The sequence below is a fragment of the Crinia signifera genome, chromosome 5 (assembly GCF_055691185.1).
Source record: "Crinia signifera chromosome 5, ASM5569118v1, whole genome shotgun sequence".
Classification (NCBI taxonomy): Eukaryota; Metazoa; Chordata; class Amphibia; order Anura; family Myobatrachidae; genus Crinia; species Crinia signifera.
This window is the reverse complement of record NC_139221.1, coordinates 96,336,373-96,359,689: the sequence shown is the minus strand read 5'-3', so window position 1 is coordinate 96,359,689 and position 23,317 is coordinate 96,336,373. Positions and strand designations below refer to the sequence as shown.

At 41.1% G+C, this 23,317-nt stretch overlaps 1 protein-coding gene across 2 annotated transcripts in view; it reads right to left on the bottom strand.

The window, feature by feature from the left end:
• The window catches only part of DOK6 (docking protein 6), a 508,085-nt gene that overhangs the window by 136,570 nt on the left and 348,198 nt on the right, over positions 1-23,317 (bottom strand). For both annotated transcript variants that reach the window (XM_083187715.1, XM_083187716.1), the window contains exon 6: positions 19,144-19,282. In XM_083187715.1, the coding sequence (XP_083043841.1) occupies positions 19,144-19,282 (139 nt within the window). The remainder of the gene's footprint in view (positions 1-19,143; positions 19,283-23,317) is intronic.

The following is a 23,317-nucleotide window of genomic DNA, read 5'->3' as shown; positions in this document are numbered from 1 at the left end:
TCAGAAGTATTGCCAGTACACCAAGGGGAAGATAGAACTCAGATAATCAGAAACTGCATTGTTTGGCTAAGAAATTGGTGAAATGAGGAGAGATTTGGATATTTAGGTCAAAGTCAAGCTACCTGGCAAGACAGAGCCTTATATAAAAGTGATGGCCTGCACCCATCTTCAAGGGTAACGAGAATACTAAGTGAGACGTTTGGAAGCTTCATCAGCAACTATTTAAACTAGCAGAGAGCGGCAGTGAACCGAATAAGAATGAATAAATCTGCTCCCCCAACCTAGAGGTATTGCCTCTGCAGGCAAACAGAACAGGAAGCCTATCCACTGCAACAGAAGATAATGCCGATATACCGAATAGATCTAGGCAGAAAGAAGAACATAGCTAGCACCAGCACAAACAAAAATATGTGTGCAAATGCTAGGAGCTTAGGAAATAAAATCCCAGAACTAATTGCAATAATGACAAAGGATGATCTGGATATTGTGGCTATAACAGAGACATGGTGCAATGAAAGTCGAGACTGGGACATAGCTATACCAGGATATACTTTATTTAGGAAGGACAGAATGGGAAGAATTTTAGGAGGGGTTGTAATATATTTGAAAAAAAGCATAAAGACTACCTCAAGTATTGAAGAAAAACTGAGGCCCTTTGGGTGACCATAGAAACAGGGGAGAAAGCGATTCTCCATATTGGTGTGATCTACAGACCACCAGGTCAGGAAGAGGAATTTGACAAGAGCCTATTGCAGGACATCAATAAAATGGCATTAAAATGAGAGGTGATAATCATGGGAGACTTTAATCTACCTGATGTAAACTGGGAGCTGCCTGTTGCAAGTTCCACCAGAAGTAGGGACATTCTGAATTCCTTGCAAGGAGCATCCCTCCAGTAATTGGTGAGGGAGCCCACTCGTAAGAATGCAATATTGAACTAAATACTTACAAATAATGACAGAATATCTGAGGTAAATGTGGATGAAAACCTGGGATCCAGTAACCATCAAGCAGTATGATTCAAAATAAAGACAGAGAGCGACTCATTGCACACAAGAACAAAAGTGTTAGATGTTAGTAAGGGATATTGTAGTGATAGGAAACTCTGTAAGGGATTCTTTGGCAGAGTGGAGGAACTTGGAAGGAGTGCAGAAAAATAAGGATCAAATATGGTTTGAGGTAACATGTTTAAAAAAGGGGCAGACTAGATGGGCCAAGTGGTTCTTATCTGCTGTCAAATTCTATGTTTCTATGGAGGTCCCCGTAGCCTCCTATAGAGTTCCCGTTGCCCACATGCATTCCACCCAGTTGGAATGCATGTTTGCCGCTATCCTGGCACTCCCAGTCGCGGCTATGTCGCAGTGACAAATTCCGGATCAGGCAAGTGCATTCCGCATGTTTTTTTACCCTGAAGGTCAGAGGTTACTGACGCCATACTCCCTTTTGTTATATGTAATGACTTTAAATTAGTTTATTTGAAAAGGGAAAATGTCTGAGAGATTATAGTAGTACAATAAATAAGTAGTTGTAATAAATCGGTAAATAATCAGTAACATGTAATATCTACTCTAAAAAGGGGTGACCATAGTAGACTATGTAAAGCAAATTAAGTCATAACTGCTTATGGATATAGATGAAGAGCTAATAAAATAATGTTTTGTATTTTCAATTTTCCTAAATTAACATTTACAGAGGTTAGATACAATCTGTAATTTGACCACGTACTGTAATGCATCTGTTTATGGTGCTGTAATCAAACTATTGATGTACAGTATAAATTTCCTTTTTTAAAAGAGTGTTAACAAAGTACGTACACATCCATGCTAACATTCAGGTTACAGCTTAATTAAAGCTAAGAGATGCAAATAGTTTTCCACTATGTGCACTTTATTAGATAAGACAATTGACTTGTATTTAATGTTTAATGGATTACATTAAGATTTCCATATACATACTTAGTCAATTACTTAAATGTAATCTGCTCTGTTAAATAGACTGAGGTACTGCTTTCCTAGCACGGCGCCCACGATCTAGATTGTATCTGTGGGGCTGATATCTCAAGCATCTCATGCATCTTATGTGTTTGTGCGGCATAAGATGCATGAGATGATGCAATCAACGCGATCGACGCAATCGACGAGATTAGCATCTCATGCATCTTATGTGTTTGTGCGGCATAAGATGCATGAGATGATTCAATCGACGCGATCGACGAGATTTTTTCATTGGAATCAATGTAAAAAGCCCCCAAAACCCCAATTTTAATTGCTAACCCCCCTCATAGATGAAATGGCCCCTCCATTGTTAACGCCACCCCACTATTGATGCCAACCCGAAGCGTGGCAAGCGCAGCGAGCCCGCGAGGGGTGGCGGTACGCATCCTCCGACCTTTTCATACCCCCACTATCCACGTTGGCGTGGAGTTGATATTATATAGTGTGGCGAGCGTAGCGTGCCACCGTGCCTGAAGCGTGGCGAGGGGACGCGGAATACATGTAAAGTAGTCCGCGTCCCTTCGCCACGCTTCGGGCTTGGTGGCTCGCTGCGCTCGCCACACTATATAAAATCAACTCCACGCCGACGTGGATAGTGGGGGTATGAAAAGGTTGGAGGACGCGTACTGCCGCCCCTCGCGGGCTCGCTGCGCTCGCCACGCTTAGGGTTGGCGTTGATAGTGCTGGTGGCGTTAACAATGGTTATTGGGAGCTCACGATTTTTTATCTCATGCATCTCATGGATCTCATGCATCTTATGGATGCATAAGATCCATGAGATTAAAAAATTGGGTCCATCGCGTTGATTGTATGCCTTAAGTACCTTAAACTTAAGGCATACAATCAATGAGATGGGCGCCGTGCTAGGAAAGCAGTACCTAGACTGATAATTACATGTTGAAATAAAGTACATACTGTATACTGTATTGCACAGCTGTGTACTGTGCATGGTTATTTGTGTCGCTATGGAACATACAATATATGTACCTTCTTCATAACAAGAAAAGATAAGTATTTGTGTGGGTGCACTGAAAGTCACAAGATAATAAATAAAATATAAAATATAACTTTTAATGATATATTTGCAGTCCTTGAAATCTATTTGCTGGACCAATGGTATAGGGATGGTAGTCAAAGCTCCCGTATTGATGCCAGTAAGCAAAATCTCTGTCCAATAGCTCTATCGCCTCCAAGGGTAGCTGATAGAAATCTATCAGCTACCCTTGGAGGCGATAGAGCTATTGGACAGAGATTTTGCTTACTGGCATCAATTTGGGAGCTTTGACTACCATCCCTATACCATTGGTCCAGCAAATAGATTCCAAGGACAGCAAATAGATCTGTTACCTGTTGGATACTCATTGGCTTCGATATTTTAGCTCACTTATTTTAAACCTATCATCAGATCTGAACCACCCTAATATTCTTTTGGAATGAGTGCAATACCCACTCATAGAAATACGAACACAAGACTATGATCATCGGAGAATCACTCATTCATGCACATAAAAAAAGATTGTTAAATGTGCCCCTGATGAAGTCTCTTTAGACTAAACGCATTGGGTTGTTTTGGCATCTCTGTGAAGATTTTAATAAAAACATATATGTATATAGTTGCTCTCTCTATATATCTTGTCTGAGTTTATATGTGTTTCACCAAAAGATGCGGATATCTCCATATGAAAATAAAGACTACCTTGAATTTTATCTGAGCATGTCTCCGCTGGTGATCACTGGCGCAGAGGTGCTCCATCTGACTGGGGCGTGGGTGCGTCTCACACGCATTTATTGTTCAAATTAATGAACAGAAGTTATTAGGACTGCATTATTTGACCCTACAGAATATTATAACCACTATACTACAACATATGATGGTGGGGTATGTATTATTATAATAATGGAATCAATATGTATTAAAAAAGTGATACATTTTATTTTTTTATTTTACTGAAGGGAACACATATTGTAATAAAAGTCTAAATGATGCACAGATTATTATATTTCTACTAATAGGGCATATAACAATATGATTTTTAAACTGAAGGAGGCAACAACAATAATAATAATAATAATAATAATAATAATAATAATACTAGCATTATTATTATTATTATTATTATTATTATTAGACAAATAGAGGCATGCTCCATTATTAGAATTTGTTGTTATTAATAATATTATTATTATTATTATAATTTCTATTATATAGACACATTATTATTAATAATAATAATAATAATAATGATGATGCACCAAATATTATACATTTACCAAAGGGAGCAGATAATATTACTTTTCATTTATATGAGGCACAGATTATTTCTAACGCCAGCCCCGCCATCATGCCAGACCCGACAGGGTGCTCGTGCGCCCCCTGGGCAACGGAGCCTTGCTCCGGTCCCCGCCGCCTCCCCCGCCATCGCTGACCATCGCCCTTGGCGCCCCGAGCACCCTCCTAACCCTGCCCATCTCCCTGAAGCAGAGACGGGCAGGGACACACAGCGTCCCTGCCGAGAGACTGGGACGCGAGTGCGTGTGAGACGCACGCGCGTCCCAGTTCAGTGAAGCCCCTGCCACCGGCGCTCGCCAGTGGGAGGGTCTGGTGAGCCCCGGCCAAGGATGGCAGGGGCTTCATCTGTAAATCATCCAGCGGTGTAAGTCCAGCGGTGCTGCCCTTTGCTGCTGTATAAGTCTGCCATATAAGTCCAGTGGTGCTCTCCCTCTACCCTATCAGTCCAGGGGTGCTGCTGCCTGTCTGCTGTGCTGTGTTAAAAACTAGTTACCTTTGAAGACAAAATGGAGTACAATCCCCACACATGTGGGATATGGGCACACTGTCAACTGAAGATGCGTTCTGTAATCCTGGAGCAAGACCAATGACATAAACACAGACCAAGGCCTTACCCTTTCCTTGTCACTTCGTGTCATTGGCAGCTTGTTTTGTCCTCACTTTACTCTTGACTCTCCTCACAATGTAAAAAGTAATCAAACATGGAGGTGGTATGTTTGTAGCTAGCTATGATTCAGAGAATATTGGCAAGCTTTTACCAGGGGGGGGGGGGGGGGGGGCACCTGTCATGGAAATTATGGGTTTATTAAACTGGGCATTTCTTGTTTAAACAACATAAGGGTGGTTGGGAGGGACCAATGACAACTCAATTTTGCACCTCTTTTCTTACCATTATGTGCTGTTTAGAGCATTGCCAGCTGGTTTTGTGGGGGCCCAAACAAACCAACAGCACTATGATGCTGTGACCTAATCTCACATCTGTCCATAACATACTCCAGTATGTCTTCATTAGCTCAGCCTACTATGAGCATCCTATTCCTCAGCTTCTCCTCATCTTTGCCAGCTCCTATGCAGTGACATTATCTTACACCTGCCCATATCATACCCCAGGATGTCTTTGTCAGCTAGGCTATCAGCATCCATTTTTCCTCCTCAGCTCCTTCTCCTCATCTTTGCCAGCTCCTACAAAGAAGCAGTGACATTATCTCAAACCTGCCCATATCATACCCAAGTAAGTCTTCATCAGCACAGCCCACTATGAGCATCATTTTCCTCAGCTCCTCCTCCTCATTTTTGCAGCTGTTACAAAGATGCAGTGACATTATCTCCTGCATAGCGCATGCAATCTCCACCACCCATATATTTTTCTCAGAAAGCCAATTTCATCTTTCACCTCTTTTCTTTGTATTATGTGCTTTTTGGAGCATTGGCAACTTGTTTTTATTGGACCCAAACAAACCAATAATTTCAGCCAAACTTCGGGTGGAAGGCCCTGTAGCTGAAGTGATTGAAGTGTGCATGTCCTGTCTATACAACTTTAGGGTGGGAGGGAGGTCCTGAGGACAATTCCATCTTGTACCTCTTTAGTGGGCATTATGTGCTCTTTGGTGGCAGACAATCCTGTCTGCCACCAAATTATTCAATGTCTTAGAATAGGGTTTCTTTTATGGTTAGGTGCCATATCAAAATGTTAAGGTCCCCATACACTATGCGACTTATCCAAGGGGTGAAGTCACATCCAATTCCCCCATGAGCTGCCAGGCAGCTTCTCTGGAAGCTCACATGCGATTTGATACTTGATGTGCCATTTTGTACATGCAATAGATCACGTGATTTAGTGCATTTAAAGATTCCCAGGGAGATGCAGCAGCTTAGGAGTATTCAAAAAAGCCTAAATGAATAGGTGGATGCTGATTGGCTGAATCAGTGGCCTCCCATACTTTTGAAAAAAGTTCCAAATCTCCTGCCCACTGCCTATCGCTTGGAGGTCGGACCTGCAGATAGGTGTGGGCCCCTCGGCTCCATTGGCATACACCACGATGTGCTGCTGATGGGTCCGATTCCGATTTATGTTCTGCAGGTCCTAACTCTGACTTCGGTCCGATGTGCATGGGACCACGCATCGGATTGAATGTCATACAGTACACATGTGATTAGGGCCGATTTCACCCAATTTCCCGATCTGCCGGAGTCCGGTGAAATAGAGCCCACATCGCACAGTGTATGGGGGCCTTTAATTTACATTTTAAATTAAAAAGTGTTCTGTACACAACCTTGTAAGAACATCTGCCAAGATGTACAATCTTATTATAGCTTATAAGAGCCCACTACAGTGGTTCCCAAACGTTGTGCGTAGGCATCCTGGGGTGCCTCAGGACACTTGCAGGGGTGCCAATGGTTGGTGGACCAGGAACAATTGATATTATTTATGGGCAATCTAACAGGTAAAACCAGTGCTGGTGGCTGCCAATCATAACATATGTAGACAAACAGAAGCAAGTCCTGTCCCTCACCACATAACTGTGATATGTAAAACACTTTGTACATAATTTAATATTTGTTTCTGAATTTCTCCATAAGAAACATTTGGCCTAGAGGTGCCTTGAAAACATCTCGATGACCTAGTGTGCCATGATTCCAAAAATTTGTGAATCGTTGGCCTACTGTATTCATCATTTTGTGGTGGTGGTGGGGGATGACTCTTGTTGATTAGCTGTCACGACCGCCATGTCTGCGACCCATGCCTCCCACACTGAGGCACCATGATGCTGTGAACTCTGCCTGGGCCTTGCTGGACACGCTGCCTGGAGTGTACTGCACACACTTCCTGGTTCTGAAACCTGTCGCCTTCCCTGGCAGCTGCCATCTTGTGGGTTTCTCCAACCAGGCTGCACTACCAATTACCTTCAGCCAATTACAGTGCAGCTCTCCTTTTAAATACTGACCAGCTGGGCCAAACAGTCAGTCAGTACAATGATGTCCTTTCCCTAGGCATCTGACTCCCACTCCTGCTGAAAGCGCTGCTGCCTGTCAGCTATCTCCAGACTGAATCCACTCCTGCTCGCCTGCTATGAAGACCATCCACCTGCAGAACTCTGCTGCCGCCTCTACGGTCCGGAAAAGGTTAGCCCCCCAAAGGGGATCACCCTTTCCTCACCTGACGGTTACTTCCACTGCAACTCTCCCTGGTCACCGCTACTCAGGCCTGCTGCAATACTTCCCGGATTCATCCTATCAACCATCCAATCATCCAACCGTCCAACCGTCCAACCGTTCAATTATCCAATTTTTCATTCAATCATTCAATCTTCAATTCAATCATCTCTTCAAGTAAATCCTTCAAATCAACTATTCAAGTTTACGTTTATTCTTCAAATCTACACTTCAAGTCATCTTCAGTTTTCAACCTCGTTATCCATCCACTACGAACTTTACAATAAGTTTTATATATCATTGACTCTGGTTATTTCATATCTTCAGTATTACCTTTGTGCCACAGTTCATCTTCTGTATCGCAGTATCTTTATTAAAACTGGTTTTCTTTTATCCAATTGCATCCCTCCCTTCTGTCGTCTATGCAAAAACCTTGCATCAAGGCACCTAGCCTCCGTTACACTCTAGCTGGTGCTACTGCTAGCGTGACATTAGGTATTCAACATGCCACAGTTGCAGCTGTAGATATTTAATTACCGGTGCCAGATTAGTTTACATTTCTAGGAACACACATTAACTTGTCCCTATCTAAGGTTTCTTCAGTGATTGGGGGATAACACAGCAATGATTTACATGGAATTATTGGAAGTGGAATGATGGGCCTAGGTCATTTCCACATCCTTTTTGATATCTTCTCGCATTATCTGTTTCCTAACCAGATGCCACAATCCAGAATATTCTGGCTACAGCAGACATAAGCCCAACTACACAAAGGTTAGGATTTAAGGGCACTTAGATCTGCAACCAGGATGTTGTTTGTAGTACATCCTGTGTCAGTAACAGTGAGCTCAATCGCTCTAAGTTACAATCCATCATTAAAGGAGCTGAAGCTTGAACACATTCTGATTGTCCAAAGCTGCCATTTCATCAGATACATAACGGTACATCTTTGTCACAAAAAGTCCCAAATAGAACAGTGCAATACAGCACTAAAAACAAAGTTTGACATCTTTTTGTGGTTTACTGCCAGGCAGAACCATGACATCAAGAGTCTATAAAATTGAAAACAGAAGACTGAGAGTTAGATCCTAGCATGAGGAAATGAATTAGGTTTAGACTACAGGAAAGGAATTCCATGTTAAGCACTAGAAAGGGGTTAGCATTAAGGGTTAGGGTTAGAGGGTATCTGTTCTTACAACAGGAAGTGATGCAAGATCACCAGAAGTCACTGTGATGTCACCACCAAACCCAGAATTCAATGTTGGAGCTACTGGACTCACTAGACCAGGTATGTCAGACCTAGACCACCAGGGCTGATATGCTAATGATCTCTACATTTCAGCAGTGTTGACAGGAAAAAGATGTTGTCACTGTCGATATTCCATACATATCAATAACGATTGTGTCAGCATTAGACATGATGAATATCAACAAAATACAGTATTACACACCAGTTAAGGCTAACTTTACCAGGCATACTGTATTTCTAAATGTAATTACAGAAAAGTCCTTCAACATGAAAAATGTATACATTTACTGTATACTGTCCCTTTATACTGATATTTGACAAACACAACAAGAAAATGGAAAAATATTGGGTTACTGTGGCTTTATTTTTCATTTTTACATTGTTTCATTAGAAAGATTTTTCATGCTAGAAAACATAACTTTTATACTGATCAATGCCATCTTTAGGTAAGGTCATTCCCAATAATCCTCAAAGGTAAGAGACCAAGGCTTTTCAGTAACAGCTATATTTACTTTTAAATAATAAAATTTATTATCCTATAGTCTTCCGCAGATTTATTTTCCATGAGCCATGATTTAATAGTGTATATTCGTCTCCCATAATCCTTTCTTCACAGTTTATTGAGCATTACTTTGAAATAAGATTTATAGATAAGTGTAATTGAGATACGCTTGTTTGGATAAAACGTATCTAAGGACATTCTAAAAAGCTCTGACTGAAAAAATAAAGATAAAAATGATGGCTTAATTAAAAATGACTCTACACAGAACAAAAAAATTGCAACAATGAGAACCTCCCACAGTAAATGTTATTGCAGAAAAAAATAATACTTTTAGCACAGAAATCATAAAATCAGAGTGATGAAAACCTTAACTTTTCTCCTGAAATAATTAACTATTTTGTCTACATTTTAATCACCTGAAACCCTACACTTTTCCTTGATTCAATATTATTTTTTGTATAAACATTTCTTAAATCATTATGGATCCACAAGCAGCTTAATTTTGCATATGAAAATGGTCATTAACCTTTAATTCAGGTATGTCAAAACTATGGCCCTCCAGCTATTGTGAAACTACAATTCCAATTAAGCCTTGCCATAGTTTTGCTATTAGGGAATGTTAAAACTATGGCAAGGCATGCTGGGATGTGTAGTTTCACAACAGCTGGAGGGCCACAGTTTAGGCTTGCCTGCTTTAATTGCATACATCAAAGTGTAGGTAGTACATTAATAATGTGATTCTGGATTCTTTGGACCTGATTCTTGTTTGTAAGTTAAGCAAAAAAAGCAAACAACTGGACAAAACCATGTAGCACTGCAGAAGTAAAGTAGTGGTTCTCAACTTCGGTCCTCAAGGAGCCCCATGTTTTTCAGGTCTCCAGACAGAATGACACGTGAAATAATAAGCTCCACCTGTGATCTTTTAAAATGTGTCATTGAATAATGAGAAAACCTGTGCACCTGCCGGGTGACCTGGGAAACATGCACTGTTGGGGTACTTGAGGTTGAGAATCACTGATGTAAAGTACAGAGAGAAGTAGATTTGGCTGCAGAAATAATAAAGCGAACATATGTGGGCTACATGCGAAAGCAGCCAGTATTTACCCTGCACATAAGAATATAAATGTATTTGCTCCCCTTGCATGAAAGCATGCTTTGTTCCAGACATAAAATTGCGTGCTTTTTTTGCTTTGATTATAAACATGAATCAGGCCTTTTATCTCTATCTACACATGACTAGTTATTTATATACTTAGAAAAGTGTATTGTTTACCCAGTTATCAGTCACATAAGTTAGTACTTCACTCTTCTCCTCACACAAATGCGTATAGACACAAATGTATTTATAATGAGTGCAGTGTTTGCAGTGCACATAGTCTCCAATGTCCAGTGGGGGCCCACACTTCACACGCTGCACCCAGTACTTGAATACTTACTGCGGAACTGCACCAACAGCAACAGTGGTGTAGATATCACAGAGAAAATTAAATGGCCGCCATTTTACTAGTATTCTGCACATGGGCAGCAGTAAAATCATCTGGAAACTATCCACTCTGCCATATTCCCAGAGATCTGTGCATGCGCATTAGAGTCTGATCTCGGTAGAATGGAGGAGGATGCACATGGGTCTCCGCCTCTCTTAAAACACCCCTGCAATGTACTTTAATAGAACTGGACAGATCAGGGCCACTGAAACAGTGAAATCCTTCTCTGTAATTGATTATCTTGTCAATCAACATAGTTATCCTCCGATCTCCTACTTAAACCCTCTGTAGTAATATTACTACAGAGCTGGATTAAGGTCAGTAGAGAAAACATGGCACTGTATGGGGGGGGGGTGTTAATAGGAGGAGAGATTCAGAAGATCATATTACAATACAATACTTAAAAAAAAACCTAGGGTAAAATATAGTAGGAGGAGAGATTCATAAAGTGAGAGATTTGGTAAGAAATCTCCACTTTTTTTTAAAGCGGCCATCATTTACACAAAACCAGTATTTACAGTGTAAATGATCGCCGTTAAAAAAAAAAAGTAGATTTCTTACCAAATCTCTTGTAATATGATCATAAACAGTATTGTCCAAATCATATATTCAGTTATCCAAATAGGAGTGTGTAACAGAGGTCAATACTTTACATAGGCAGTCTCATGATGCTTCAGTGGCCTCTGCATTACATATGCACTGTTTCAGAGCCAATTCCAGCTCATTCTCCAAGATCCTGTGGCCAGCATGATTGCAATTGAAGCTAAGAAATAAAAATTCTGTACTTTACATACACACAGGTCATGCATGCACACACACATAAACACAGGACACACATGACATGTCAATGATCATTTCCACTGTCTTTGACGCAGTGGCGGAACTTGTGGGTTGTGGGCCCAGGTGCAAATATATAATCTGGGCCCCCTCCTCCACCCCAACCCAGGTTCACAATAACTCATTGATGGTTTTATGCAGCAGTGGGCCCCTTAGTTGTCAGGGGCCCCGGTGCAATGCACCTGCTGCACCAATGGTAGTTCCGCCTCTGCTTTGACGCATTCAGCTAATAACCTGCAACTGAATCCATCAAAGTGTTAGGAGTCCCAGTCGACTGCAAGACTAATTTAATTATACTTGCTGGAGTAAAAGACAATGGAGGCAGGATGGCTGTTGAAATACTGTATTATCAGGAACAGGAATCAGGTTAAAGGAACAGGTATCGGGTCACAGGCAAGCTACAGCAGTACAGACACGGCTGAGAAAGCTATAACTGGCACAGAGTTTAGGGCAAATGCAGCTTTTTAAAACCAGAACAGACCAATCGCTGCAGCTCACAGAGACAGGCCCCTTAATGATCAATATGTGCTGCAGCTGGGAATGGCATTCTGAGAAAAGCCCAGTCTAGCTGATTACACCAGCTGAAACTGCTCTCATAAACCACAGTTCTGCAGACAGAACCCAACAGCAGCACCTCTGGCCACCCAAAGGTACTGCAGACCAAGAAATGACAGTACCTCTGGCCACACAGAGGTACTGCAAGGTGAATATAACAACAGCAGCAACTCTGTGTAACCAGAGGCACCACAGACCAAACAAGACATAAATGTCAGTCCTGACAAAATGCGCCCCTCTAGAAGGCGGATTCAAGATGCCTCCTGGAAATTCAAGCTCAGGCTTCTCTCACTGGGCAGAGCATCAGTCCATTCCGGCACCAACAGGAGATCAGACATGGACAGGACCTCCGACATGGCAGACATTGGCTGGATCTTGGTCAAGTTGAAACATTTTTCACCGCAATTGACAGCTGTCACGGTGGCCCTCAAGACATGCCTAATGGCAGGCGCAACCACGTCCTCATGCCCTCAGGCAAGGGCAGACAGGACCTCATGCCCGAGGGCAAGGGCAGATAGGACCACATGCCCGAGGGCAAGGGCAGACAGGACCACATGCCCGAAGGTAAGGGCAGACAGGACCACATGACCGAAGGCAAGGGCAGACAGGACCTCATGCCTGAAGGCAAGGGCAGACAGGACCTCATGCCCGAGGACAAGGGCAGAAGGACCCCCTCATGGATCTATGATACATGGACCCCCTTCTGGGGCTGGACCATCATACTCGGCAGGTGGACCCTCGAGGAGCTCTGGGACATCAGGCAGATCCTCATGGACCTCAGGGACATTAGGCGGACCCTTGTGGACCTCTGGCACATCACGCGCACCATCGCGAACCTCTGGCACATCAGACTGACCCTCATGGAGCTCTGGCACATCAGGCCGACCCTCACGGACCCCTGGGACATCAGGCATATCCTGACGGACCTCTGGGACATCAGGCGGACCCCCTCCTGGGGCTGGATAGACAGGACCCCCTACTGGAGCTGGACAGACAGGACCCCCTCCTGGGGCTGGACAGACAGGACCCCCTCCCAGGCCTGGACAGACAGGACCCCCTCCTGGGGACACCCCATCGACTGAGGCATCTGCCACCCTTGCTGGGTACAAGCCATCGGCTGAGGCATTGGCCACCCCTCCTGGTGACATGCCATTGGCTGTGGCATCGGCCACCCCTTCTGGGTACATGCCATCGGCTGAGGCATCGGCCACCCCTCCTGGGTACACGCCATTGGCTGCAGTTTTGGGGAAGTTCACATCGGACACCGCTTTGGGGGTCTGCACCTTCTGACAGAAGTCTGACAGCACACGAGCCAAGGCCATGATCTGATCTGCCAAGACTTGATTGTGGTTAACAGGCTCCATAGCGACACAAGGCAAAGTTCACTGTTCTCCCTCCAGCAAGTCGGTAAGGCCAAATATAATGTTAGGAGTCCCAGTGTACTGCAAGACTAATTGAAATATACTTGCTGGAGTAAAAGACAATGGAGGCAGGATGGCTGTTGAAACACTGTATTAGCTGGATAAGGAACAGGAATCAGGTTACAGGTACAGGAACAGGTACCGGTTCACAGGTCACAGGCAAGCTACAGCAGTACAGACATGGCTGAGAAAGCTATTACTGGCCCTGAGCTCAGGGCAAATTCAGCTTTTTAAAACCAGAACAGACCAATCGCTGCAGCACACAGAGACATGCCCCTTAATGATCAATATGTGTTGCAGCTGGGAATGGCATTCTGAGAGCAGCCTAGTCCAGCTGATTACACCAGCTGGAACTGCTCTCAGAAACCACGGTTCTGCAGGCAGAACCCAACAGCAGCACCTCTGGCCACCCAAAGGTACTGCAGACTAAGAAATGACAGCAGCACCTCTGGCCACACAGAGGTACTGCAATGTGAATATAATAACAGCAGCACCTCTGCGTAACCAGAGGCACTGCAGGCCAAACAAGACATAAATGGCAGTCCTGACACAAAGACAGTAGAAATGATCATTGACTTCAGGAAGAACCGCCCTACTCTCCCCCAACGTCAGTGCAGTAGCGGTAGTGGATTCCTACAGATTCCTAGGCATCACGATCATGAAGGACCTGAAATGGAGGGCCAAGATCGACGGCATTGTGGGAAAAGCCCAGCAAAGACTGTTCTTTCTAGGACATATCGTACATACACACAGGGCATGCATGCACACATACATACACACAATACATACACACACACACACATACCATACATACGCGCAGGGCATGCATGCACACATATCATACACATGCACAGGGAATACATACATACACACACACATACATACCATACATACGGACAGATGCATTCACGAATGCAAACATACCATACATACACACACATACATGGCATACAGGCACACATAACATAAAATAGTATACATACACATAGCATACTTACAAACAACAGTATTGAAGCAAATAAACCCCACAAGCAATTATATGTCATCCCATACTCCATTGAGGCTACCTACCAAGACAAGTGCTCACTGAGCCAGCATACAGTAGTATATTAAAGATGCCCACATAGAAACATAGAAACATTGAATTTGATGGCAGATAAGAACCACTTGGCCCATCTAGTCTGCCCCTTTTTTTAAACATGTTACCTCAAACCATATTTGATCCTTATTTTTGTTGTAAGGATATCAATATGCTTATCCCAAGCATGTTTAAATTGTACTACTGTATTTGCGTCTACCACCTCTGTTGGGAGGCTATTCCACTTACAGTATCTACTACTCTTTCTGTGAAAAAATTCTTCCTCGCATTTCCCCTGAATCTTCCTCCCTCTAGTTTCAGTGCATGTCCTCGTGTTCTGTTGCTCCTCTTCCTGTGAAGAATGTCTCCCACCTGTACCTTGTTAAAGCCCATGATATATTTGAAAGTTTCTATCATGTCCCCCCTTTCCCTTCTCTGCTCTAAAGTATACATATTAAGATCTTTTAGTCTTTCCTGGTACGTTTTGTGATGTAGGCCATGCACCATTTTAGTTGCTCTTCTTTGTACAGTCTCTAATGTATTTATATCCTTCTGGAGATATGGCCTCCCGAACTGAACACAATACTCTAGGTGAGGTCGTACCAATGACCTATACAGTGGCATTATTACTTCTTTCTTTCTACTGCTGATACCTCTCCCTATGCAACCAAGCAGTGGCGTAAGTTCGTTCCAGTTGCCCGGAGGCAAGATATATATTGGTGCACACCCCCCCCCCCACACACACACACACATACAACCCTATATAAGCTTATACAAAATATATATATTTCTGTTCAGATAGATAGATAGATAGATAGATAGATAGATAGATAGATAGATAGATAGATAGATAGATAGATAGAGAACACATATATATTTCAGAACTCAGCCACAGAAGCATTATCGATGGCTTTTAAATAACTGATTTAAACTTCCAGGGGGGGGGGAGAGGTGCCCCCTGGGGAGCAGGAGCCCGGCGGCAGATGACTCCATTGCCTCCCAGAGTTCTGCCTCTGCAACCAAGCATCTGACTTGCCTTCTTCATTGCTTTGTTACATTGCCTACCTGCTTTTAAGTCCCCTGAAATAGTGACACCTAGATCCCTCTCTTCCTCACATACCTCACCCCCTTGCCTCTGGCACCCGCATCAAGTGACACACATCTATATAGCCAGCCTCTGCCAGCCCAGCAGCAGCTCCGTCTCAAAGCCCCATGTGGTGAATAGACAGACGAGCTTCGTGAGAGCCATGGAGCTCTGTGCTGCTGCGCCAACTACTTGCAGCTCTGCAGCATGTCATTCACAGCTTCCTCCCTGTGTTTGCCTCAGCAGAGGCAGATAAAAACCCAAAACTGTCAGTTGGCTTGATTAGTTGTATGGCAAGGGGGATCCTTTCAGAGAGGGGGCCTGGGGATACATTCCCCCAGAGCCCCCCCCCCTTAATCCATCTCTGTATTACTATATGTACACTTATATCAATTTGGTTTTACATTAAATTAACACCAACCACAAAACCTAGAAACTTCCTGGAAATTCCTCCTCCTCTAAATTTGACCCCATAGAAATGACATTGGACAGTTTTCATCAGCAGATTATTTTCTTTGTGAAATCCAAGTACCTCTGACACAGGTCACCTAGAACCATTCATTTTCTGCCAAACAGTACTGCTACAAGGACAGTGTATTTTCTAAAGTAAATGTTGAAATTCCTGCAGTGCTCAGATTGCTCAGAACAGGGAAATGTACAGTGTGGAGCTAATGAGAGAGCACTGTTGTGCTGCTATGTCTTAAAACTAACTCCCTGACAATCATTATAAAGCTGGTAGCACCAGTTATGTTTCAGACAAGCACATTGAAAACAATATTCTTATACCTGCAATGGAGTGGTTGTTAGAGACACTGCCCACAACCCAACAATGTTTAATCTGTCCATACTTATCGGTATTCATTCCGGGATTCTGACTGTTGGAACAACCCAACAGTCGGAATTCCGACCATTTTCGTTGGCTTCTGACACTAATTTGACGGTCGGTATTTAATGTACCGACAGTCGAAAAGTCCAGAAATTGGTGAAAATGGCAGAAAATTGTTGGAAAACAGCTGTGAATTCGGCAATCCATGCCCTTTTTGCCGACAAAACCAATTAAATAAGAAGTAAAATCTAAATGATTGCTATGGGCAACACCCCATCTTCAATAGAACTCCCATCTTAGTAAATTTACCCCCAAAGTTTGTTCTAATTTTTTTTACAATTTTGGTAGGTACCGTATTTCCAACATATTACTGCACAATTCATCTGCCCAAAAACTTGTCTGGGGACAGCTTAGTACTTCAGCTGCACCAAATGTACACACAACTTTGTACTGTTGAAAGGTGTTCAAAGCAAATATGAATTCATCATTAAAGTTTTTCAACAATAGAAATTGGTAACATTAAAGGAAAATTGGTGCAAATGGGAGCAATATATTTGTGACACCTACAGCAATGTGTTCTAGACAAAATGAATTGCATTGATTGTGCTGTCATTGTTAAGATACATAGGATTCATACCTTGCATAAACATTTATATGGGAAATGTTTAAAGTTCATGTCTTGCCATAACATTTTTAAAATCTTGAAAAAAAGAGACCATTATATTGTCAAAGTAGAATTGAAAATAGAATTTTTATGAGATAAAGATCCCACTACTGAAATATTCCCACTATAAAAAATATTAATATTAAATCACCAGGGGATAGGGGACCATTATACAAATGAGGCTTAAGTATGAAATGCCATGTATTGTTGGAATAGGAGAAATGAGATACGAAGGACATTACAAAGTGCATTACATATTATTTTGTTCAAATAGAGACTATAATCGAGTGCTATTCTATTATTGGCTATGTTACTGTGGATGATCTTAAAATCAGTTCCACAATGAAAACTTTGAAACTTTTTTCACTGTGAATCCCTTTTCACAAATATGAATCCCTCCCCCTATCACCCTACCAAGAATTCACACAGCTGCAGAAATCTCTATTTCCACTTTTTGTTAATACGTCTATCTCCAAATCTCTACAGTTTCATGTCACACATGTTATTTAATTCCTGCACCAACCCTTAATTTATCAGCTATGACTACTCTATTTCCACAGCATTAGTTGTAGCACACTAAACAGAAGTATTTTCTTCAAAAACTATTCTCCAAAGTTTTATCCCAAAAAATATGTAAGTACTCTCTTCTTCTCTTCTAACTCTATGTGTCCTCTTGACCTAACCTCTTTCAAATAAGTTGGCTGCTCTTTTTTTAACCCCATTCTCACTGTACGTCTGTAAAATGTCCATTCTGTCACATTCTGACACAACTCTCATACAGATTATCTTTTTAACTTCTCAATTCTCATGTCCCTCAAGACACTATTATATGTATAATGGCACTCACCACACATGCTATCTTTCCTCATGCAACCAAGTGGAACCTCTTCTTTCAGACTTTTATTTCTAATACCGGCCCTTATTCAGATCTGAGCACAGTACAAATTTGTTCTCAAAATGGGCAAAACCATGTGCACTGCAGGTGGGGCAGATGTAACATGTATAGAGAGAGTTAGATTTGTGTGAGTTTTTTTGTTTCTGTGCAGGGTAAATACTGGCTGCATTATTTTTACACTGCAATTTAAACAACAGTTTCAACACAGGCCGGTGTCCACTGGCCACGGACGCCGATAACAGCCCCAGGCTTCAGCCCTGGACAGATCCTGGGGGCCCCTTTATTGGGGGGTCCCCACTCCTTCAGGTACCCCGTCCAAGGCTGACCAGCCACGGTGCTCATGTTTCGGCCGGGGTACCTTATATAAAAAGTGTCCCCTGCTGTGGCATGACACCACGGGCTGTTGGAGCCCGGTGCTGGCTTCAAAATACCAGGGACCCCCAGATTTTTTGTCCCCAGTATTTTTGGAACCAGGACCGGTCCAAGAGTCCGGGGCTGGTTTCAGAAATACGGATCTAAGCTTTTTGGCCCCCCTTATTTATGAACCAGGTCCGACTCAATAAACCCAGGGCTGGTTATGTTCAGGAGGGGGGACCCCACGCCGTTAAAAAAAAAACAAAAAAACTTGAACACATTTTTTCAATGATCTGTGCAGGGTTCTGGCCAATTCACATATCAGAACCTGGTCTAAATGTTTCGCGATTTTTAGACTCATTTTACCAAATTCGCATCTCATTAAATATGCGAATTGTATACTTTTCAATGGGAAGTTCCGGCACAACTAAAAATCGCACTTTCAGAAAGTGCAATTTCGCAGCAAAATCTGCGGTTTTTGCCATTTTTCGCAACTCATTAAATATGCAAATTCGGGAAAAAGTGCGATTTCGGACGTTTTTGGCAAAAATATAGCAAAAATCACATTTTTGCATCTCATTAAATGTCACCCTAAATTTTTACAACCGGAAGTTCAGTAAATAAACTCCATACCTGTAGTTTCTTATATAATAAATCAATATCTCAAAAGCTAGTTACTGTAGTAATCACTATTCAGTAAATATGGAATATAACAATTTATATTTGAACAAACAATTTAAATAAACATTCTACTTACTCTTGCTTTCTTCTCCATTTCTAACATTAGCCTTTCATGCTGTTCAGCTATTGCCAATGTAGCAGAATGGACTTTCTGATAAATCATTTCTCCTTCTCTTGTCTGAAATGTAAACAGCCCCTCGCCTGTGTCACACATTCTAAAGAAAAGAAATAAAACACCACACTGAGAAATGAGTCAAATGTAGCCACCTAGCCTACATCTGCAATCATGTTGTATATTGCACATGCCAAGTTGGGCGGCAACGGTGATCATGGCTACATGTGTATATTTGAAATAGCTAACAAGAGATATCAATTATCCAAACATCAATAATTAGGAAAGGAAAACTATACCTCAGATTGTAAGATACTTAGGGCAGTGGTTCCCAAACTTTGTGCTGTGGCACCGAGGGGTGCCTCGGGACACTTGCAGGGGTGCCCTGGATTGGTGGTCCAGAATTAATTAAAATTATTCAATGTGATAGGCAAAACCAGTGCTTGTGGCTTCCAGTCATAAAATATGTGTACAACAGAAGTAAATCTAGTCCCTCACCACATAACTGACCCTAATTATCACATATAAAAACAATTTACTTAATTTAATGTTTTTTTCTTCTAACTTTCTCAATAAGAAACTTTTGTAATAGGGGTGCCTGAAAAAATTCTAATACTCTAGGGTGCTGTGATTCAAAAAAGTTTGGGAACCCCTGACTTAGGGGGTATTCACTGTGAGATTCTGACTGTCGAAACGTCCCGAGACAACCTCTACATGTTAGAAACCTAACTACCACACCAGATTCCTAACATCAATTAAGATGCTGGCACTAGAATCCCAACTGCTGGGATGCCACATGTATTGTAAGTATGCTGGGAGACTGGTACCGGAATCCAGAAAGGTCTGATATTGGCCGATATCGACATGCTCTGTATTGATGAGCTTTAACTTTATTTTTATTTCATACATATCATTTTTTTTTTACAAATATGCATGTTTGATATAAAAAAATTATACTGAATCTGGGTAAAATAGTTACTATTTACATAATCTGATGATAATATGAAAAAAAATCAAAAATATCGAAAAATATTAACCAGTTAAGTTATTTAAAAACTAGAATCTTCTTAAAATGTAAATAGAGGAGGAATATTTCCAACTAGTAGAAAGTAAACTAAGAAAAATCATATTCTTAATATTTAAAGTACTTGTATTTTTAAAAAAATTGTGAATTTGTTCAGACAGCATACAGTATAAATTTACACAATACATCAGTTACTATCATTTTGGGAAATTCTGTTATGTGGACACATTTATTAAATTTGACTTGTTTTTAGGAGTTTTCAGACATCTCAAGACTCTGAGTTAAAATCAACACATCATACTCAAGGCTTCACAGAAAACCCTTGAGCTTAATGATGCATCTGCGTCCAAAAACCATATTGAGCTTTGACTTTCTGTACAGATTTACCATTCATCTGGACAAAAGTATATTCTTATCCCCCTCCAGTGAGCCAGGAAGAAGCAAAAAAAAAAGATTTTAAAAAATAAATAAATAAGTTCAACTTACTTCCCTTGCAGGACTGGTAAGAAATCAAACTTCTGATATTTTAAGAGTCAAAAGGTGTGTTATGAAGTGGCCAGCAGAATTTAATTTGCAATCTTTATTTTTCCTTATTTGAGTCAAATTCAGATCAATCCAAACATCTAAGTCCTCATCAATGTCTAACTAACAGTTCATGGTGCTTCGTGAGCTTCTTTATATAAAACTTAGTTGCAAATAATTACTCAAACAAATATAAAACATCCTTGCAGTTATATTAATAGATTTGTAAAAAAAACAAAACATTAAATATTGACACAATAAAGGAGCCCAAACACGCTCCGTTCTGTGCTCCGTCCGTTCTGTACTATGAGATGCGCGCTCACGCGCATCTCATAGTACAGTACAAAAAGTATGTGCTGCACATACTTTTTGTACTAGCTTTACATCGTATCGCATCGCATTGCATGCACAATGCATGCACAAGGCATGCAATGCGATACGATGTGTACTTTAAAAGTACAGAACGGACACCCAGAACGGAGCGTGTATGGGCTCCTTAAGTGTGAGATTATCAAATCTAGTTGGCAATGGGCCTAATTCAGACCTGATTACTACTGTGCAAATTTGCACTGCGGATGACTATCTACAGACTGCGCATGCATCTAAACCATAATATACGTGCACGATGCCGTCCAGCAGAGAAATCCTGCTCATTTTTTTTTATCACTAGCTGTTTGCAAGGTGATTGATAGGAACCCAGTGTTTGGCGGTGGTAACTGTCCGTTTCATGGACATGTTTAAAAAAACGCAGGCATGCCAGATAAAAATGCAGGCCCATGCGTGCCCAAGCATTATAGCGGAGGGTGTGTGATGTCAGCTCTGGCATCGATCAGGCTGATTTAATTGCAGCCGCCTAATAAGTCCAGGGCTACTCACAGCCTGCAAGCAGTGGTGACAAGTGAATAAATCATTTGATGGTGAGCTGCTTGCAAATGGTTGTGGAAATATTCACAAGCCATATACATCTATCTGCATGATGTAAACATTGCTACGCAAGGTAGGATTTAACTCTGACAGAGCAGCATTTACCTCATCGCTGGCCACTGCAAATTAGCAGTCATATGATCAGTTCTGAATCAGGCCTAACCAGTGGTATACAATTAGCTGCTGTAACAGCTAAACATATTCTGCATATCCTGTAGCACCTGAAACATATTCTGCAATAAGCACACCTCTAATGTTTTATCACCCCCAAAACAGTTATTTTGGGGGTGAAAAAAATTAGAGATGTGCAGGACAAGATTTACCTGGATTTACCGCAAAACGGGATCGTATTGGCTATCTGGCTGTCACATGTTTGGAATCCAAACATGTAACAGCTGATAGCCAATAAGATTCCGCTTTGAGATCCGAGTAAATCCTTGTAAATCCAGACCTGCACACCGTTAAAGAAAATAGGCTATAATCAGTCTGATTATGACCATCGAGCTATGTAAAATAGCGATAATAGCAATTTTTGTATGCCAATAAAGGAGAGCAGCTAAACGGATATCCCCTTTATCTTCAAAACTCAATAATACTAATGTGAAAAACTGTGAAAATAAAGTATGTGACAAAATAAAAACATTTCATTAATGAATGTGAGTTTCTGAGTCAAAGTATTAAAAAAATTATATATTATTTTTATGAAAAAAATATTATAAACAGGGTACTGTAATATACAGTAAATAAGCTGTTATAGTATTAAAATTAGAAATGGACTTAAATTATACTAATGTTGATTTCTCCTACTGGCCCATTACAACACTAATACATGCATAAACTCTTGGCATGCATTACAAAAATATGATAATTTTGCATATTCAATTGCCATCATTTTTAATTAATCATTGGTTTTAATCACTAATGGCATAAACACTGTGTATGCATTTTTTTTTTTCATTTTAAATCCAGTTAATGAAAATTAAACCGAGGGTGTTTAATTACTCTGCATTGTTCATAAACAAAGGAATAACAATAAACCACACGAAAATTTTCTCTGTGCCCAGATCGAGACTAATCGCATTAGAAATGAGGTTATTATTTTTAATGTAAACATGTTTGGTCTGAGTTGAGCTGTCAATCAAAAGGGGAGTTTTGAGCTACACTGTTTTGTTTTCTGCGTTCATTTTGTTATCCTTAAGAACATAGAAAATGCCTCCAGGCTAAAACATATAGTATTTCTGCAAAAAACATAACATATTTTTGACAGTTGGTTTCATTTATAAACATACTGTTCAGGAACTGTTTTAATCTGCTATAACTACTGCTATAACTATATTGTATATTGTTTAAAAAAAAAAAACTAATTTGTAGTAATATTTTTCTAAAATAATAATAAAAATTTCCCTACTTAATACTATTTTTGGAGCTTTAATAAGCTTGAATTATGTAGTGTACCTTGTAATATGTCAAAATACCATTTTGTCTGTAATTGAAAATTATTAAAAATAAATAAATAAAAAAGTAAACTGCACAACCATAGTGTGTGAAGGTCTCACCAGTGGGACCAAAGGCCAGGTACTACTATTTGCAGTGCCCTCTCTATAGGCCAAGTATCCATTTACTGTCGATAAATACAGAATCTATGGCTTACTATTGAATTACTTTCTC